Source organism: Manacus candei, unplaced genomic scaffold (assembly GCF_025592945.1).
Source record: "Manacus candei isolate 608988 ecotype Guabito, Panama unplaced genomic scaffold, ASM2559294v1 h1tg000094l, whole genome shotgun sequence".
NCBI classification, from domain to species: Eukaryota; Metazoa; Chordata; class Aves; order Passeriformes; family Pipridae; genus Manacus; species Manacus candei.
The window spans coordinates 4,298,010-4,319,763 of NW_026138142.1; the positions used below are offsets into that span (position 1 = coordinate 4,298,010).

A 21,754-nucleotide genomic window follows, 5' to 3' on the forward strand; every position below is an offset into this window, starting at 1 on the left:
AACATCTTAATACCCATAATCAGGATTTCCAGGTTTCACCTCAACAGCCACATCCAACAGAGGAAAATTACCCCCTTTTTATAGTTCCCATTGACTCCTGGTCACAGAACTGCTGTAGATAAGATTGAAGGAAATTTGAGTTCCACAGAATTAATTATATTGTGTTGTAATGGATACAACTGATCTCTTCTAGTTGTGTTTTGATGGGTTTAGTTCTGGGTTTTTTTGACACCTCTCAAATTAATAAAATAAGAGAACACACAATATCTCAAATTTTGCATGTGCTTGTATGTTTATATTAAACAGTTTTGATCCTGCATTGCTCTGACCTTCCCAAGTATTCCCTTAGGAACATATTTTGCCACCATATAGGGTGCCCTTGTGCCAGCTTATCTTCTAGAACTCTCATCTGGAAATCCATGAGCAGATCATGAAGATGACTATAGAAATAACAACTTTTAATCACAGGGTGAAAAGATGATTCTGTGGGAACTAATCACTTCAGTTCATTTATATTTGCTTTTCTTTTCTAGAAGTAGTGGAGCTTCTTAATTTAGAGTGACAGTGAAGCAGTGGTTTATGAATTAAGGTGAATATTTACATTATCTAGATTTTGGGTTTTAAAAAGCAATGCAATCACCATATGAGGCTTCACAGCTGTAAGTCGTGGGCATTCACACTCTTTTAAGGTACTGGGCACCCCAAAATATGACCTCAGCTAAGACATCATCAGTGTTCTGAACTGTGGTAACCTAAAACTTAGTTTTATAATGTGAAATAATTTTGCAATGCTTCCAGAGTTATTTGGAGTTCCAGATTTTTCATAAAACAAACTACCTAGAGACAAACTAAAACCTACTGAAAGGAAGGAAAGGAAGGAAGGAAGGAGGAAGGAAAGAAGGAAAGAAAGAAAGAAAAGGAAAAAGAGAAAGAAAGAAGAAAGGAAGGAAGGAAGAAAGGAAAAAAGAAGGGTAGGGAGAAAGAAAGGAAGAAAGGGAGAAAGAAAGAAAGAAAGGGAGAAAGAAAGAAAGAAAGAAAGAAAGAAAGAAAGAAAGAAAGAAAGAAAGAAAGAAAGAAAGAAAGAAAGAAAGAAAGAAAGAAAGAAAGAAAGAAAGAAAGAAAGAAAGAAAGAAAGAAAGAAAGAAAGAAAGAAAGAAAGAAAGAAAGAAAGAAAGAAAGAAAAAAAAAGAAAGAAAGAAAGAAAGAAAAAAGAAGAAAGAAAGGAAGAAAGAAAGAAAGAGTCACACAATATTTTTTCTAGACTCATTTTTTTTCTATGTCAGACCAAAAGAAGGAAATTTGGACTGTCTTTTGCGTGAGTAGGAACTATCAGAATCATAGAATTATTTGGGTTGGGAAAGACCTCCAAGACCATCGAGTCCAACCATGAACTCAGTGCCACCCCATTCACCACTAAACCCCATCCTCAGGTGCCACATCCCCACACCTTTGGAACACCTCCAGGGATGGTGATTCCACCACTGCCCTGGGCAGCCTGTTCCAATGCCTGACCACCCTTTCACTGAAGACATTTTTCCTAATATCCAGTCTAAATCTCCTGTGTCACAGCCTGGGGCCATTTCTCTGGTCCTGTCACTTATTACCTGGGAGTTCAGAGCTTTTCTACTGAGGCCTGAACTCCTCCTGCCTGTCCACGTGTCTCAGCTGCCATCACTGCCATCCTCCATCACCAAGAAAAGCTCTGGAACCTTCACAGCCTCCAGATTACTGGGAGCAGGAAGGGTCAAGAACATATTCCACTTTCCTCAATGCACTTTTCCTCCTTGCAGAGACACGAGTTTACTCCGTGCTTTAAGGTGCCTGGATGGGATCCAGCTCCGAGTCAGAGCCCATGTGGTTGGAAACCTCTAACTATTAGCACTGCAAAATTCCACGTGTCAGAGGAATCAGTTTACAAAATATTCACGTCCTCTCAAAATTCTAAGTGTTTTTTTACCATCCTCCTCTCTCTGGGAGGCATTTTCAGGGCTTTTGTTCTTCTGAGAGTTCAAAGTTTTCTTCTAATTCCCAGCTTAACGTCTTGTCCCAAAGCTGATTTTGATTTCAACTGCTTTTCTTCCTCCTTTTTTTTAATACTTCTGCTATTCTCAGGGCTGTGCCTACTCAACACAGACTCTCCTGAGCTAATCAAACTGTTTTCTACTTTATTAGCTCTTGCTTTGCCAAGATGAGTAGCACTTTGTCCCAGAGCAAGGCAAAGCCATGTGCTGCTGGGGTGACTTGCTCATTATTCCTTCACTGTGGATGGAGCTGAGAGAAAATAGCTTGGATAGAGATGTTTCACTTTCAGACAGCCAAATTTATGTGACTTGAATTTCCATCCCTGCTGCTGCAAGAACACGTGCTGTGGAAGGTCCTAATATTGTCCAAATGTAATGAGTTCATTAACCACGAGATGGAACACAGCTGGGGGAGCTCAGGCTGGAAGAGATGCAACAGAAAAGGAGGAAAATAGGAAAGGAACATGGAGAAAAAAAAAGGAATTATGCAATTTCCTAGTGCCCGTGCACTGACCTAGCTTTATCTTTCAATGTAATAGAGTGAAACTGTTAAAAAAAAGGCATTGTCATAAAAAAAGGAAAACAAAGAAAAAGTGATTTTCACCTCCCTAAAGATGGAAGAGACAGGATTGTAGTGCCTGGTCTGTCGTGGGATACATTTCCTTGAGAATTGGACAATATGCACTTGGGGAATCACAATAACAGGGGTATCTTTTCCTCTACCCAGTAAGAAATTGAGAAACATGTTATATTGTTCTTTTTTTTTTTTAATCAAGATGGGCTGAAGTTTGGCCCATGAAAGCTTTCTATGTTGTTGGTTAGAAGTATGGAGGAGGATGGTGGATATTCATCTGGGACATAGCACAGGTTGCCAACTCAGAATGCTCAGGGAAGTATGAGTTGTTGTATTCAGAATGTCTCTGACTTTGCCTTGGAAAATAAGGAATTATACATATGAGGCAAAGAAAGATCATTTGATCATCCTCTCAGATTACCTTGGCAATTTTCCCACTCTTCCAAGCATTCTTTTCTCAATAGCAAGGTTATATCAGGCTGTTTTCTTCACACCATCACATATTTATTCATTTGGCATCAGGCAGCTGCTCGTTATATTTCTCACCTTCCAAATCAACAGATAAATCCCTTTCATTGCTTATTTTATTACTTTTGTCCTGCTTTCAGACAGGAAGGGTAGACTTGTTTCCCAGGGGTGATAAGAGGTGCTTGTGCTGTTGCTGGAGCTCAGAGACTGTGTCTTGGCCCTGGGTCCATCACCAGCTCCAGGGACACTCCTCTGGAGTCTGCCTGTCCTAAATAGTGGAATGTCTTGTTAAAGATCCCCTTGGTGTTTCCTTCCAGCTGAGAGCACCTTGCACAGAGACTGGCTTGTGTCTGGGGAGCAATGACAGCTTGATCCCAAGATAATCAGCTCAGCACATCAAGAGAGTTAATTAAGGGTGTTAAGAGTGGCACCACATTCCAGTAAACATAATATTTTGAGTTAAGGAGTGGGTTAGAAAGTACCATAGAAGTGCTGCTCTTGGGATGATCTTCAGAGACAATGGGAATAAAAGGCTGTGGTCCAGAGCTGCATTTTCCTGCTCTTCCCCTTTCCTGTGCCTGTGATAGATGTCTGCTCCAACATGTGCTGAGCAGGTTCAGAGCAGGGACTGATGGCCATGTTGATGGACATCTTAGAGTGCTTACAAACCCCTATGAATCATAAAACCCAATATTTACACCTACAGCCAGGGCAGAAAACCCAGACCACCAGTCAAGGGGAGCAAATCAAACAAGTAGCTCTTGCAAAACATTGATATGCCAGATAGAGAACACATTTTACTGGTTGTGGAGTAATAATTTTGAAGGACCTTGCCAAGCAGCACTTAAAGCTCTGCTGGAATGGAGCAGTACCTCGTTACCTTTATGATCCCATATTAGTTTCATATTAGCTATGAAGCATCACATATACTGCAGATGCTTCCAAAGGATAATTGATCTGCTGCAAAGGTGGAAACTTCTTATGTAATTTTTTTTACTTTGCCTAATGCTTCCTAAGTGTGTGGTAATTTGCAATTATTTCCCTGCAGCTGAGTGTCCACGGTCTTCAGTCACAAAGTCAGGTCATTTCCCCGGGTCTCTGGGGACACAAACAACATAAGGGCACAATAAATCTGATAGATAAGTGAACAGGGAAAATAATGTCAATCAAAGCAAGGATTTTATCGGTGATGTTATGTGGGAAACCTGCCAAGAACAGCAATCCTGTGCCCAGGGAGTTATGAATTGTATTCCATAGTTTCTGCTCTCACGAGTCTGTAGCTGCTCTAGTTGCAAAGATAAGCTAGAAAATCTTGACCTCTAGATGATTGATCCACTTGTGTCCATCTGAATTTTCAGAGAGCCTGAAGGAACAGTTCCAACAGGCATTCAATGTCAAAATACCCAGATATCCAAAATCTAGATGTCATTAACCTTCAATGTTTCATCATAGCTGTATGGGTGAAGCAGCAAAATAAGAAGGAGAGGAGTTGTTATATCATGATGATTTTTTATTACTTATAAAAGTCAGGCATTTTAACTGGAGTTTGTTTAAAAAAAATGAAGAGTTGTTTAGTTTTATACACTATGTCCCAGAGGAGCACAAACTTTCAGGGCTCAGGAAAGTCTGGGCTTTATGATCACATGTATGAAGGGATAGGATATAGTGGATTTGGACTTTCAAATAGTTTCTAAATCTGCCTTTACTAAAGAAAGACTCTACCTTGAGGAAAAGCAGGCATCAGCTGAGATCACAAGAGCTGAGTGGGCCAAACATGACAGATTTACCTTAATTTAAAAAGCTTCCACACCTACTGGCTTATGGCAGCTTGTTGTGTGTGCTCTGTGACTGGTGGTGACTGCAATGAAACAGCTTGAACACAAAACTAAACCAAAATTCAACCTTATAACCATGAATTTGATGGGAACCAAGAGGTACATGTGTATTTACTGGGTATCAGCTGTGACGTAAGTAGTTTGTAAGCTGTAAAATTTTTTTGTGTGTCTAACCCCTAAACAAACACAAAACAGAAGACCAGGAGTATGTGATTCTTCCTCCAAAATAATGGAGAGTACCAGAAGGAGCTACACCAGCCCAATCTTGGGTAAGGTCTGCAAATGAACAGTATGATAGCAAAATTTGCAGATAATCAAGAAATTAATCAGATCTTCAGAAAGTGCAAATTTGGATATCTTTCTTGAATTGACTGAGCAACACTTATTAAAATTCATTTTAGAATAATTTTAGATTTTTTTTTTTTTTGAGATGCTAGGAAATAGGAAATACAAGAGCTGTCAGGTTAAACAGAAGTGATAAGGGGTGTACTTTGTAAGGAGAAATTATAGTGCTCTTACATCTTCAGGGAATTTCAATTTAATTGAAACCACTCAAAAGAAAATAAAAAAACCCTATTCCACCAAAATTGTAGTTGGGGACAGCTGAAGTAAAACATACATGGAAGTTACTAGGCTGTGTTAAAAGGAATAAAGATAGTACTGAAAGTGGGAAAAGGCTGTGACAAAGAGGGAAATCAGAGCTCTGTTTTACTCACAATAGTGCTTTGGTGTCTCAAACTTTGGGAATGGAATTTTCTTTGTTTGCCCTCATCAGCCTGAGTAAACAGAGGGGGAAAAAATTACTCTTTCAGAGGAGTAATTCACTTTGTCCAAAATTAGGCATGTCACGGAATCACAGAATAATTTGAGTTAGAAAGGACCTTTTAAAGGTCATTTAGTCCAATCCTCTGTCATGGGCAGGGATACCTTCCACTAGATCAGGTGGAAGATCCAACCTGCTCTTAAGGAATCAAGCTTTAGGGTATAGAAATTGCTCCCTGAGGATCCATGTTCTCCACTGACTGTAAAGACAGTCTGGGTAGATCGGACTGAACTATAAAGCTCTGACATTTGGATGTGGCAATGCTGTTTAATGTCCTCATTAATGACCTGGATAATGAGACAGGGGACACCTTCAGGAAGGTTGAAGGTTACACAGATTAAAGAGCAGTGGTTGATAGACCAAGTGGTTGGGTTTGCTGTTATCCAGAGGGAACTGGACAGGCTTGAGAAACAGGGAGAGGGGAACCTCAAGAAGTTCAAGAAGGAGACACGCAAAGTCCTGCACTGGGAGAGGAAGAATCCTGTGCACGAGGGCAGGCTGGGGATCAGCTGGCTGGAAAGCCCCTTTGCAGAGAAGGACCTGAAGCTCTGGGTGGACATGAAGTGGATCCTGAGCCAGCAAAGTGCCCTGGCAGCAGGGAAGTCCAAAAGCATCATCAACTGCACGAGGAAAAGCGTTGGCAGCATCTCAAGGGATGTCCTCTCAGCCCTGGGGAGACACATCTGGAGCTCCACGTCCAGGGCTGGGCTGCTGAGGACACAAACACACTGCAGGGAGCCCTGGGAAGAGCCACAAAGATGGATAAGGAATTACAAGGAGAGACTGAGGGACCTATGTCTGTTTAGACTAGATAAGAGAAGATTTGAGGGGTCTCAACGTGTAGGAATATTTGATGGAAGGATGTAAAGGAGGCAGACTCAGGCTCCTCTCAGTGCTGACAAGAGGCAACAAGCTCACATAGATATACAGGAAATTCAACTATAAATAACACTTTATTATTGTTAGAATGGTCAAGTACAGGTTGTGGAGAGCCTCAACATTGGAGATCTTCAGAAATTGGTTGAAAATGAGTTTTGAATAACCTGTTACCCACTGTAGCTGACCATGCTTTGAGCAGGGAAGTTGGACTGAACAATCTCCAGAGGTCCTTCCAACCCCCAGTTCTGTGAATGCTTTTATCAGTTATTCTTCTTGCAAACCCACACTGCTTGGATTTCTTTCCCACACAAATCCTCGTGGAAGTAAATGAAGTTGATAATCCCACTTTCTGTAAAAATATTTTAACACTAAGGCTTGATTTGCATAGGGGAGTCACAACACCTGCAATTTACCGTTTCCTACTTTAATCACACTTTTATCTTCATTTTTAGAGAGGGAGTTGTAGTGAAATTCACAGGTGTTTTCTGAATTTTAGGCAAGGAAAAAAATCAAAAAGCTATTCCTCCAGACAGAAAAAAGATTACTGCTGAGACACTTGGTTCTTCATTAACACTGAAATGCTTAAGCCAGGCAGCAGCTGAATATATTTCTTTCAACTATTATTTCCATGTTAAATTGCCACTAGCATTGGATCAGCTCCCCTTTAAGTTTCCTAAAGTCAGAAGCAACAATTTTCCTGAGCAGTGGAAACACTGGATATTAGGAGAGTCTGCCTGAATGTATCATTCGTTAGTGGATGGTTTTCAGGTATGATCCCCACATCAGTTCATTAGAACCTTGGCTGGGTGTCCTGCAGCCTCCATCCATCCTTGTGGACTATCCTGGGAAAAAAAATCCAGCTTGTTGTTTGACAGCTCTTTCAGGAAAAGGTGTAGCATTTCTGCCTGAGAGCCTTGAAACATTCACGTGCAGCTGGAAAGGGTTTTGTCACTTGTAGGACAAAATCCACCTCTCAGACCTCCTAAAATAATTACCCTTTGAATCCTGTTTTTTCACTGACAACAGACGTGAGCAATGGAAACAAGGACTTGGGGGACTTTTCCAGTTAAACATGTAAAGGGACCTCTTGGTTTTTAAAAGAAAGTAGAGTCAGATGCTCAGATGCTGTGATGCATGAAGAAACTTTAATTTCAGTGAATTCACTAATTAAGTAAATGAGAACAACCCAAAATATTTAAACTCCAAGAAATAGTAAGTGCTCTCTTAGAGGTAGTGGAAAGACCATGATGTTCTTTTTCTCTGCCTTGACAGGATTGCTCTTTATGGACTATTTTCCATGGGAAACTTCAGAGCTCTTGCTGTCTGGTATTCAGTTAAACCTTCTTTTAGCTTTTCTGTTGCCTTAAATGTATCAACATTAATTTCTTGACACCCTAAACAACCAAATTCCTTCTCAAGCCTTCGTGGAGTGTTGAACTTTGCTGCTTTGTGTTTCATCTTGCTGATCCATATACTTCAGAAGAGACTGGAGGTGGGATCATTCTGCCCAAATTTAGGTCTCCACAATGTGGATGTCAAGAATTGCTTTACACTCCGGGGGAGAGAAGTCGAAAGCTGAAAGTAGACAGTTAAAATAGGTCAGACAAAACTCTTTCTTCATATGTCTGCTTCTCTCTGTTGACTATATAAAGAGACTTGACAATGAGCTCATGTGTCTCCTGGGTTTCTAAAAGTAGGTGACGTGTCTTAGGTCACTGGAGGGTTGATTTCCCAGCTCTGCTTGTTGCTGGCAAGTGTCTCTCAGTTGACATGAGGAAGGTGCACCATGCCCAGTTCACCACATTATGTAGCTGGCTTGCTACATTTGGGAAGTTTTAGGAGGGAAACAATAAAATGCACTGGGTTTCACACCTTGTATTGAGAGCCTGAAGAACACAGATAAAGAATCAGTTGCATAATGGAAGGTGTTCCAGCCCTGTGATAATTCAGGGGAGCCACCGAGTTGATCAGAAGGCTGGAACACCTCTCCTGTGACTTCAGGCTGAAAGAGTTGGGTCTGCTCATCCTGGAGAAGGGTAAAAGACTCTGGGGCAACCTGAGAGCACCTTCCAGTGCCTAGAGGGGGCTTACAGAGGAGCTGGAGAGGGACTTTTCACAAGGGCATGGAGTGAAAGTCCAAGGGGAAATGGTCTTAAGCAGAAGGAGGGCAGATCGAGATTAGATTTTAGGAATAAATTCTTCTCTGCCAGGGTGGGGAGGCCCTGGCACAGGTTACCCAGAGAAGCTGTGGCTACCCCATCCCTGGAAGTGTCCAAGGCCAGGTTGGACAGGGCTTGGAGCAACCTGGGCTAGTGGAAGGTGTCCCTGCCCATGGCAGGGGGTGGAACACGATGATCTTTAAGGTCCCTTCCAATCCAAACCATTTGATGATTTTGTGATAATTAACCTGTTCATATATAAGCTAAAATGACCATTTATCAAACCCTGTGCCATAAACAGTTCTGGAATTCCATTTCCTGGGGAGAAAATGGGCATGACGAGAGTGTTCTGTGGGCCAGACCAACTGGTGACATCTGGGGTATTCCCCTCAGCACTTTTGTACCCAGCAATTTTCCACCCATGTTTATTCTTCCTGGGGAAATGTCCTTCATGTCTTTAGGAAGTACTGGAATAACTGTGCATGGAGTGGTTGACTTTTCTGAAATATATTCAGCCTGCAAAAACTCCATTGATGCTTCACATTGTCAGAATCTTTCTGACTTCCACACTCCTGTAGTACCTTGGTCATGGTGCAGGAAAAGGATGTGGTGGGAGGCCCTGAGTAGACACTGAAGGAAGATGAATTAAGTGCTAAATTACCCTTTGATCATCAGTGGTCTAAACCATTGTGGGTCAGCTTTGCAGTGTATTGGTTTCCTTCCAAACCACTGGCACACATCCCGGAGGACCACAACAAGGAGCCCAGACCAGAGGTTTTATTTTGGGTGAGCTCTCAATAACAGCTCACAACTGCCTTATAAAGTCACTGAAAATCCTCTTTCATTCATCCAACCTGATGCTGTGTAACAGTTTTACTCATTATTTGATATGGTGACTTTTTATTCTTTTAGGGAGTGATTTATTACGTTTTTTATGGCTCCCTGGCAGTAGACACATCACACTTGGAAAAGACCCACTGTCTGGTTCTGTTGATGAGTGACATCATGTTGTGCACTTGACACTTGTGGGCTTCTCATGGAGCAATTGTCCTCATCAGTCCCCAGAGTCCCTTTTTAGACAGGGGAAAGAAATGGGCACTTGCAGCAGAACAGGTTTTGCCAGAGCTTTTCCAACCTGCCCTTGAAGCATCCAGGATACTTCCATAAAGAGTCCACAGCAGTGTTTACAGTGGACAAATGAATTCATCTTCATAGGTGAAGAATTATTTTCCTAAGTCGTTAGTTGACCAAAACAAGGCTTTTTTTTTTTTTTTAAATTCTTCTTTCTGTATTTCAGCCATGCTTGAAATAATGTCCTGAAGCCCATTCCATTTTAGTAACAATCAACTGGTTTTCAGATTCTCAGACACTTCAAAAGCCCTTCTATTTCACCAGAGATAATTGAAGATTATTTTGTGGATCTATACGTCCATAACTGAAAGGTGTGTTGGCTACTCTGACTTCACTAATTTTAATTAGTGACAGAAGCACCTAAAACAGCAACATGAAGCATCAGTATCTCTAATTTCCTAATGAAATTACAGGATTTGGCTACCAATGACATCAGAAGAAAATATGATCATTCAAGTTTCCCTTCCAAATCCTATATTAATATATTTAATTATTTTTCTCAATACTGAATGGTAATGCTTTATCAACATTGCCTGTATTTTTAAATAAGTCTATTTTTCTAGTAAAACATAGCTGATAGCACCTGTCTGGGAGATAACTAGGATTTAATTGGTAATAGAGATAACTAGGATCTAACTGGTAATACAGATAACTAGGCTTTAATTAGTAATAGAGATAATTAGCCTTTAATTGGCAATAGGTGGACTGTGCATGTATGTATATCATGCATGCTGGGAATTGCTAAATAATAAACACAGGTTCTGCTGCAGGTTCAGGTCATAAGTTCACAGAACTGGGAGTTGTTATTACCTAATAAACACTTGAGTCTCTGTGGATGACATGAAGGCCTCAGCTCAGCATTTGATGCAGGTTTCCATGGCTACCTTGAAGGGAAAAAAATGAAGTAGATTCTTTTATTTTTCCCTGCAATATGTGAAAGGGAAGCAGTGAAATGGTTTGCAGATGTTCCTGTTGTCTCTTTTAGAAAAGTTCCTTTGAAACTCGGATGAAACAGGAGATGGAAAACCTCTTTGCTTTTTAAACCTGGTGAAGGCCAGGTTAAAGTAGAACTGGGTCTTCAAAAAACGGAAAAAGTGGATTCTAAAGGTTCCCACCTTCCCCCTGGGTGTTTGTCCACCTTTAGTTAGGCATCTCCCACCCTTTCATTGCATTTAAAGAATTCAAATAATTCAAATTTCTGATGCACTACAGTGACAGAATGCAAGGACGTAATTCAACCTCCACATCCCTCTCTGGCCTTCCTGGACTGGCCTGCACACAGGAGTGCAAATAATCAAGAAACAATTTCAAATCCAACGTCTACTGATGCCTCTGTCTGGTTTTCTCTTGCCTGTGTTAATGGAGTGACTTTCTTTTCCCAGTGCTCACGGCTGAATGTCACCATGGATGTTTGCTGTCCTCCTCAGCTGAGATCTTATCAGTCCCTCATTATTTGATAAACCATCAGAAACACAGTTCAGTAATTAAATTCAGTGCCAGAGCAGAGCAGGAGTGACTGATCCAGTGAGAATGGAGGAAAACAGATCAGTTTAGAGTGAATTTTATGAACCATTGTTCTCCAAAAATTTTAAGGAGAGATTAATTTTCCTTTTTTATTTTTTAATTGAAAGACTCTCTCCTTTCTAAATTCCAATATCCTGGCAGTATGTCGCAGTCAGTATAAAAATTGAGTGTCCTTTTATTGTAAATGTTCTTTTACAGCTCAGTTCTTTACAAATCAAAGCAGGATAATGAAAAAAATAAATCCAAATCTTAAAACACCTTCCCCCTTCTCTTCACCCTTCTTTTTTGATTAATTTTGACTCCCGAATCCAATACAAGGGGATCTACTTGAGGTCAGGGACAACTGTGGAAAGAAAGAGAATGACTATGAAAGTTTATCTCCGTGCTAAAAACCTGACTGTAGGTGAAATGAGACTGCTGTGTCACCAAGGTATCAGGATTTGAGGGAGGATTGTGTTTTAAATGAGGTTTGGATCCAGCTGGAGTCTGAAACAGAGAGGTTGTCATGAATGAGAAACTGTTTGAGAAATCTTTGTGATTTGGGATGAGTGGGCATTTTTAAGCCCTGGGTTATGGCAGGAGGGGCAAGGACAGAACTAATGTCAGGTCCTGACCACCTGCTCAGCTCCTTGGCAGAGGCCAAGCAATGAAGTTATAAATCAATGTCTTATTATGTGGATGAATCTTTAAGACTGCAATTCATTCCTCTGCACTTCTATTTCTGAGTTCTCAAAGAGCTGTGGGCTTTTAACAACTCTGGTCATGGATTTTGTTACCTGGACAAATGATCTCCAGGAGTAAATCATCATGTCCTCCACACTCCTAAAAAGCCCCCAGACAGTTGTGCTTTTAAAAGACTGCTGAAAATCATGAAGGATGAATCACAGCTTCAGAAATTAAGCAGACAGGTCCTTTTTCTGGCTCAAAACAATCCATCCTACCTTCTCCTTTGGGTACAGTTTAGATCTTTGCATCTACAGAGACTGTTCCAGTAGTTTCTTTGAGACAAGTTACTGATCAGACAGACTTTGGATGTCCTTTGGCTTTAAATTAGGTGTCCAAAAGCATCTATAACAGCTGCAATGCAGACAGGGATGGCTGATCTCTAATATGTGCAACTCGGAGTTCGAGTGTTGGGTTCTCTTGTTTTTGGTCCATCTCTTTTTCATTCTCTTCATGGTTTCCATATTTTTAACACTTTTCCTCTTTCATTGCAGAGATCTGAGCCTTGAGGTGAGGACCTCGACCCAAATACCTGCAGAGAGCCTGTGCTTCAGCCCTAATCACAGTGTTAACGAGGAAAAACTTGACTGAAGTTAATTAAGAGAGAAGATGGCCCTCACCAGGAAGATCTGCCTCTTCACTCTCATGTTGCTTCCCATGGTAAGTAAAAAACATTTTTATTTGTATTGTCCTGATATAAATACATGTTCTGATGGTCAGGAGTGAAGAATCTTCTGCTGACACCAATTTTGGCTTTTTCTATGTGGGTCTTTCCTATGTTGGGTTAAGGTTTTCCAACCTCCCTTGTTAATGCAATAGGACTGTGGTCACTGCTCATCCTGAGAAGGGTAAGTCCCTTCCTTAAGGGCACTTGTTCACTGTTTTTCTCCAAGAATAAAAATAAAACAAAGTAATAATTAAAAAAAAAAAAAGGGGGGGGGGTTCTCTTTCAAATCCATGGGCTTAAGAGTATTTTTTTTCCTGACAGAGGGGATAAAATTAGAGATTCCTATCAGCCCTGTGAAACCTAAACCTTGAGATGTTTCAGGCAGTGCTTTTGGATGCCTCCATTTTCAGAGGACTGATTTTAAGAAACAATACAAATGGCCCTCCTCTAAAGATACTAAAGGCATTCAGAGTCATTTATCACGTTTCTGAAGATATTCAACTCTTTCTGAAGATGACAGGGATTAATTTTCCCCAGAAGTCTTTACTTACTGAGTAACTCACTGTTCCATTAATAACTCAGTCTTAACACGTCTGGGGATTGTAACTGTTCTTCTCCATTGCCCCCCTACACATTGTGGCTGTATCTGACCTCACATAACAGCCATAAAAACACTGAATAAAGATGTTTTTTCTCCCTTTGTAGCTCTGAGGAACAGCACATAACCCTTATAATGAACTCATTTCGCATTTCAACTCTCTTCTTTGCTAGACCATTGATCATAAATGTGCTTTTCATCACTTCTCAAAAAACTCTGCTCAGAGGGATCCCGTGACAAATAGCACCAGGATTCAAATCCTCCATCTCATTTTTATTACTTATCTCCCCCAATTTCCATGCAAGTGCTTTAAAATTGCTTAATATACAGATATTCTCATGTTATTGCACTTTATTAGTCAGGTATTTGAAAGCATTTTTGACAATTATTTTGTTTTATTTTTAATTAACAACAATTTAATATGGTAGTGATGAGACCAGAGCATCTTTTAGGAGTTTTTGCAGTTTCCTGCTCGTGTGTATCCATTGTGTGACCTGTCTTTTATAATGTCACCATACAGGGCTTGTCTGTACTTTGGCACACAAAAATATGCTATTTTTCCTTTTGAGGTCTTATTTAAGTCAAATCTATTTAACTGAAAATCTGAAATGTAACATAATTCAGCTAAACTCTGTAGAACATGGTTGGAACTGGTAGTATACTTGTGCTCATCCAAATAATAAATAATATAATTCCCATATGAAAGTCCTGACTGTAAAAAGTTACTGAAATTCAGATGCTGGTTTGTGGTTTGTTTTTTTTTTAACATACATCAGATTATTTAAACACACCTTGTTGCTTCTGGTTTGAGACCCAGAAATAACAACTGTTGTGTGTCAGTCTCTCAGGAGTTCCCATCTTAACAGCTAAGCCTGGCACAGCCTCAGTGTTTCCTCACATGTGAGTGCTGGTGAGCTGCATCCTGCCCTGGGAGAAACTGGAAAGTTGAATTCCTGGGTTTCCCAAGCGTGTTTTTCAGACTGGAACAAAATTACTCACACGGTCACGTGAATGGAAAAGCAAAAAGACATTTTTGTTCAAGGATCAGAGACCTTGAATATTTCAAGAGTTTTGGTGCCCAGCTTGAGACAGCCAAAAGGTGTCTTCTTATTTAGAGGGAAGCAGTTTTTAATTAAAGGAAATAAATGAACATATCTCCGGAACTTTCATAGGCACGACCTTCCTGGCAGATGTAGAAGGACAGCAAGTTTCCAAAATTGTTAGTATTTCAGGACATAGCTGTGGTTGCTGAGCTGGATAATTAGTGATCAGCTCCAGCTTTTGGAAAGAACAGTTCTTTAATGAAATACCGTGGAGCAAATCAGAGTTAATGAGAAGAAATGTGCTTTTATATATGTGGTGTGTCTACAGTGTTTCTGATCTTATTTATATGATTTTATTCCAGTCTTTTGCAGGAATCCAGACACTAAAGTTAAGCTTTTACCACACGTGAATTTGTGTCTTTGCACACATATTTTTTGGTCAGACTTAAGCCAATGGCAGAGACTGCACCATAATTTGTGTGCAAAATTATGCAATTAGTGATTCCCTACATTTCTTTTGACAGACCAAATTTCAGGAATGATATAATGTTATTTATGATTCTTCCCTTGCTGCGGCTCTTTTGCAATGCTTGTGGCAACACATTTCTCTCCACTGGGACACTCATTTTCTCTTCAAACCACCTCTAACGTGCTGTGCCAACGACCTCAAATTGGTACTTTCCTGTCATGCAGATTTTCAGATTTTCTACCAAGGGAGTGGACATAAATTTAAAAAAAAAAAATTAGAATAAATCTGAATAGAATAAATTCGAATGTCATCCTAACCCTCAAAAGTTCCTGAAAATAACTACTTTTATATTGCTTTCCTCTAAACTCATCTGGTACTCCAGGAATCTCCAGTCATCCTCAAGGAGAGCTCCTGTTCTTAGATGTTGGGATTGATCCTCATTTTGTGGCACATGTCTCCATTCCTCAAAGTGGTTGCAATAGCTCCTGAATCTGCCTGTGCAGGTTTTGGATTTACCCACAGTCCCCATTTTACCCCCAGGAAACCAAAGCCCCCCAGACTGATGTCCACACCCACAAACAGGGCAAGAAAAAGCTAAAAGGGGACAAAGTATTACAGGGAAATTCTAGGTGGCTTCAAATATAGACTCAGAACAGACAACAAGAAAATAAAATGCCAAGACATATTTAGGAATGTGCATGTTAAGGCAATTCTGACTGTCAGAGTCTAAGGGTGGGTTGATTTTTCATGTGTTTAACAGGTTCTGTATTGGCCTATTAAATGTATTCCACTTTATGAATCACTTGGGACTGAAAACAGCTCCTAGGCCTCTTAGAGGAATTCTTGAGCTTTATTTTTTTTCCCCCATTTTAAGTGTTTTCCCAGATTTAAATGCCGATGTTGCTATTTTAGCTGACTTTAATCCATTTTTGTTAGCTGGGCCACCTCTTCTCAGTCACTCTCATTCTTTTCTTTGGTTTGGATGAAGCTCTGAGCAACCTGGTCCAGTGGAAGGTGTCCCTGCCCAGGGTAGGGGGATTGGAATGAGATAGTCCTTAAGGTCCCTTCCAACCCAAACCATTCCAGGATTCCATCGTTCTGGGATCTCTTTTCATTTGCACATCAGTTTTCTTCACCCTGCTTATTTTGCTCCTGAACCCATTTTCACTGTCATTTTGATTGATTTTACATTCCCTTCATCTGTGATAACAGTGGGTTTGGGGTTTTTTTTATTGGAAAATATAACAAAAGTCATCATAAAATTATTGAGGAGAAAGGATCCTAAACCATCATTCCTTTGTCTGGTTCCAAATGTACTTGAGAAACAATGAATTTCATGACTCACAAAGTTGGCTTAGTGTATGAACTGAATTTTAAATGTAACTGCAATGCAGGTGTTTTAACTGTCTGGATAATTCAATCACACGTATTTCTTCACCTAATATTTGGAATTTCTTGTGGATTCATTTTTAATATGGTTAAGCTTAAATGGCAGAATATTCTTTGTAACACTTCATTAACTGGGAAACGTGTTCACTGACTTCCTTAAAAAAAAAAGAGAGAGAGAGAGAAAAGCAAAGGTGTAAGTGATGCCTCTTGTGTACCAAAGTGGAAGTGTGATCCGTGTGTGACAGTCAGATGGGCAAATCCAGATTTGTGTGCCCAGGCAGCATCTCACAGAGCAGAGAATGAAACCTCGATCTGATTATGTTTAAGCAATTCATGAAGAGGTGAGGAGAGAAAGTAGATCTGTTTGCTCAGCCCCTGTTTGCTGAAGGGGGTGATATTTCTCAGTCTTTTAAGGGTGTGTATGGGCTGCAGAGCTGAGAACTCTCTGTTATTCATCTGTAGCTGTCACTTGCAGTGCCAGACTACGTTCAAATATCCACATTTCAGCCTCTGTCATTTTTAAAAGATGAAACGGTGTATTCAGACACAATATTCTACTAGTTCCTTTCCAACCCTGCAATGTTTTTTAATGCATTTCCTGCTGCAGCCCAAATGTGAGGCTTCTCAGGCTCCAACAGAAATGTCTGGGTTGGTCCCTGCTCTTTAAGGAAACTATTTTTTCCATACAGGACTTAATGAGAGAGCTTTTAATGAGTTTATCTGACTGGTGATTTGTAGCATCTCATAACCCTATTGGAGAAGTCAAGTTCTCTGTAGGACTGTAGGTGTCTCTAACACAGTGCACAGTTAGATGGAACTTCCTTGTTATTTATGTAATGAAAATATAAATATGTACAAATATAGTCAGGGAACTGCTGGGAATGTTCTCCATAGGAGATAAAAACTCAGCTAACCAAGATATTAATACTGTCATAGCTTTTCCTTTTTAATATGAGGAGCAATCAGCAGAATATGGCAACCTCTTAAAAGCCTTGTTTAAAATAGAAAAACAAAGTCTCAGAATGTCTAATGGTGGGTAAAGTAGTTTCAAAGAGAAGGCTCAGAATTTTTGGTGCATCACAAAAAGCATCTGAGACAATCAGCGTCGCAGAACCGCAGGGTCTCGACACCCACCAACTGCAAGTGCATTTCAGAGGCACAAAAATTAGGATCTGAGGCTCCAGATGCTCCTTATCCTGTCAGCTGGGTGGGACAGGTACTTACAGAGAGGGAGAGAGTGACACATCCCTCAGGGTGAGATCTCCACCTGAAATATCTACGGGTCTACGTGTTTACACTCCTGTCTAAGATGCCCGAAGGTGATGGGAGACCTTGATGTGGTGTTGGTGCTCTGTGGAACTTGTAATCTCACCCTGGGCACATCAGGTTATTGCAGGAGATAAAGAAAGACACCTGCTTAAAACGTTTTTCATAGAATCAGAGAATGGTTTGAGTTGGAAGGAACCCTAAAGACCATCCCATTCCAACCCCCTGCCACAGGCAGGAACACCTTCCACTAGGCCAGGTTGCTCAGAGCTCCACCCAACCTGGTCTTGAAAGTTTCTTAGCTTATTAAGCACAAAAGATGAATGACAGCCAAAAACCTCCACTCTGGAAATACAATATTCTACCAACACGTGGTTCTGTGCACAAACACAAACCTGCAACTTTCCTTCTTCAGGCAGGCAAGTTGTGTAGGTTTTGGAAATGCAAGGCAGCAGGTGACAAAGCAGAAAATAGTTACCCTACATTCCATAAATGTGTTCAACTTTTTGCCCTCTGGTAGTGGCAATAATTTCTGTGACAGGCCAAGAACACGACAACAGCACTGATTTAAGGACATTAATATGATTTTTTTTTCCCTACTGGTTTTGTATTCATGAGCTTGGAGGAGGGTTGGATGAGCAGCCAAACAACAAATTGGGAAATAAAAAGATTTCTTTAAAAAGGAGCCTGGGGAAAAAAAAAAAAAAAAGAGGTAAAATTAGAATCAGAGGTTTTTTTCATGTTGCTCAGCTATTAAGATCCCGCTCCTGGAGGGATATTATTCATGTCTCCAGCAAATGTGCTGCTGGGCTGCTCTGCCTTGGATTTGCTGACTCAGCAGCCCAAGAGGATTTCCTGTGGAGTCAGCTTGAAGAGATAACTGTGATGCAGAACCAAAGCTACATACAAAGAAGGAGGAAATGGGAGAAAAAAAGCAGGAAGAGAGGGGGAAAATATCTAAAAATCCCACATCTACTGTACTGTTCCACTACAAGGGATTTGGTCTTTTACATGGCCTCCTATCCCTCTGGTCATAGCTGCAATAAACAGTTTTTTCCCAATCCCAAAAAAGAGAATGTACATCCTATGGCAAGAATTGGGGCGTCCCTGAGGATCCAAATGCTGAAAGCCTGTCTGGGGGAGGATATGGGGTCGATGTTTGCCTCAGGGTTGCACACCACAAACCCCTCCAGGTGAACCATCCAGCAGTTGGAAAGTTGATCCAAGGCAGAGCATACCGTGCCTAAAGTGGCTTCCAGGGCTTCTTTTCCAAAGCAGTGGACACATGGCTGTTTAATCAAAGCCTCTGAGACCCTTTAAAAAGCATTTTTCAACCCTAAAGCCGAAGTGCTGCAGTGCCCAAGGGCACAGAACCCAACCCATCAAACCCCTCCCTGGCTCCCTGGGCAAAGGGTGAACGCCTCACTCCAGGGTAGTCTGTGCTCAAGATCCTGAAAAGTCCTCTCAGGTTTATTTTCTCCATGTGGAAATCACTTGGAAGTGTGGATTTGGGAGATACGGAATCCCTTCTGTGCTAAAACACGATGATCTCTGTGCTATGTTTATTCCATACCATATAATGCAAGTTTTACCCTAAACTGAGAATGTGACTGAATGGGATGGGCCTCTGCTCTTTCCTGTGCATGTTGGAGCTGAGCTGTGCCCTAAATAAGTCAGGAAAAGTACTTAGGGCAGTATTTAGCCACCTAAATGCTGGATGTCCAGGTTAGAACTGTAGAATCATGGAATGGTTTGGGTTGGAAGGGACCTTAAAGATCCTCCAGTTCCAACAGGTTTACCTTCCACTAGCCCAGGTTGCTCCAAGCCCTGTCCAACCCGGCCTTGAACACTTCCAGGGATGGAGAACCCACAGTTTCTCTGGGCAACCTGTGCCAGTGCCTCAGATTGATATATTTACCTGTATTATCATATAATCATGATTCTTCTGTACTCAGTGGCCAGGGAAAGACACCTCTAGAGATTGGATTAACCCATCCTAAATCCCCCTAACTCTCTCCTTACTGCAGTGTCCCAAAAACTGTCTCAGACTAGATTTTGGCTTCTTTAGCTTTTAGAAACCTCACGTTAATTGAGCTGTATGGGGCATTCTGTGAATGTTATGTGGATCATGAACCGATGACAGAAAGTCACTTTTGCCCAGTTGATTGTCTTGTATTTTCAATATCTTCTGACTCATCTTTGGAGGGTGGTTTGTAAGGTTATCACAAAGAATGCTGTTTACTGCCTTTCCTGGAAGACATTTTTAAAATCCAGTGTTGAATATATGTTCTTTTATGGATGAGAGCAGATGCCAATGGATCTTCATATCTGTAGTTAAAAATAATGACAAATGCATCCATTAAATACTTTAGGATCTTTAAAAAAAAAAAAAAAGGAAAAAAGATCCCTTTTAAAGAAAACAGGAAAAATGTGTTCCCCACAGAATAACATGTTAAAAATACTTTGTAGTACTTTTGATAGAATTGTTATTTCTAGTCAAGTTCAAAGAATCCAATCTCAATTTTAACCCTTTTTTTTTTGTACAATGTAAAATTTCTAAATATTTTTTTCAAACAAGACACAATATGGAAAAGGAGCACTTTATAACTCCTCCCATTTTTTAAAAAATGAACAAATTACAGCTGCTTGTGGGAGATTTTTGGTATCAATACATCTTAGACTGTAAATATAATCAATATTTTGAGTGAAAATAGTCTCAATGAACGCCTTCCATGCACATTTTATTTTTGTTGGGGAATTTAGTGATTTCATACATGTTCAGTGCCCAACTTCCCTATTCCAATATATTTTATATCTGCACACTGAAAAATTCTGTTGAGGATTTCAAAGTGATGAAGTTTTTTACTGTTCCTGAACTTCCCAATTACACATTTCTGCAATGTTCTTTTCTTGCTCAGTAGGCATCTTTTGGAGTGCAAAATTCTTATTAATTCTCCGAGAGCTTTAGAAAATAAGAAGAAAACACTTCAGCTGCTTTGTACTCACTCTTTTGGAATGATTTTGGTCCCACAGTCTCTCTTCATCTCAACATCTGTGGCCAAAGTGTTTTATGCAGGGGTTATTTAGGCTAAATGCAGGCTGTTGATTTGGTTTGAAGACCCCTGAAACAATTTGTCAATAATTTGAGCTACTGATATGTGCACTTTTGGGAAGGCAAAGTACAGAGATTTTAATTTATTTTTAATTATTTTTCCCTGATAGCCACACCTGAGCATATCACACGTTTATCTTAAAACTATTTTGGACCTTTACTTTGGCTTTCTGGTTTGCAAGATAACTTATGCAAAATGTATCTTGGATAAGATTAGAGATACACTAAAGCTCAAGGGTATAAAGTTGTTTTTACTTCCCCACAGATATTAAAATGTTTTGTTTTTTTTTTTTCCTGCTGCCCCCTGGCTGAGCTGGTTTTAGTTATTAGATCTCTGTTAACCACTTATGATAATTTCCTCCATTACTTAGAAAACATAACAAAACACTTGACATGTTTGCACAGCAGTAGAAATTAAATTCTCATGCTGTTTCACTGCAAGCCAGTCCATTTTAGTTCCTCTTCCAGCAACATGGATGGGGGAAATCTAAACCTTTTTTGCATCATATGCTGTATTTTATGTCTGAACTAATGAAGAAGCACCAGGTGAACAAACTGCAGGCTAATTTAAAATAACTGTTGGCTCTCACTGAATATTTTCAGTTTAAAAAGTTTGACCTCAAAACTGGCTGTAGCTGTAGCATTCCCAGGTGCACTCCATTTGCAGAGCAGCTATGGGAGAGTCAGGAATTTTATACAGACAGGCAGTATTAATGGGGATGGCTTGCAACACTCTGAAGGGCCTTTAATGCCCAAATGCATCACATCTATGCCTATATGTTTATTTTTCTACTCCTCCGTGTCGTCTGTCTCCCCCTAAAACCTGAATGCTGTGGGTGGTTTCTGCTAAATTTGACAGAAGGTCCATATCCTCAGACAAATTAATTTTCTAACGGTTTCGTGTGAATGTTTAGGCAAATGAAGGGATTTTGTTGATCCCCTACAGAAAAATAAGAACTTCAACATAAATCTCAAGCTGTGTTAGACAGCAGAGTCCAAACCAGAGCTCATATTAGGACAAGGGCTTGTAAGGATAGGAAAAGAGGGAATGGCCTTAAACTGAAACAGGGCAG

At 40.3% G+C, this 21,754-nt stretch overlaps 1 protein-coding gene across 11 annotated transcripts in view; it reads left to right on the top strand.

Moving 5' to 3' along the window:
* The window catches only part of ADCYAP1R1 (ADCYAP receptor type I), a 153,311-nt gene that overhangs the window by 20,776 nt on the left and 110,781 nt on the right, over positions 1-21,754 (top strand). For all 11 annotated transcript variants that reach the window (XM_051768372.1, XM_051768373.1, XM_051768381.1 and 8 more), the window contains one exon: positions 12,632-12,797. In XM_051768372.1, the coding sequence (XP_051624332.1) occupies positions 12,747-12,797 (51 nt within the window). In that variant the 5' untranslated portion in view covers positions 12,632-12,746. The remainder of the gene's footprint in view (positions 1-12,631; positions 12,798-21,754) is intronic.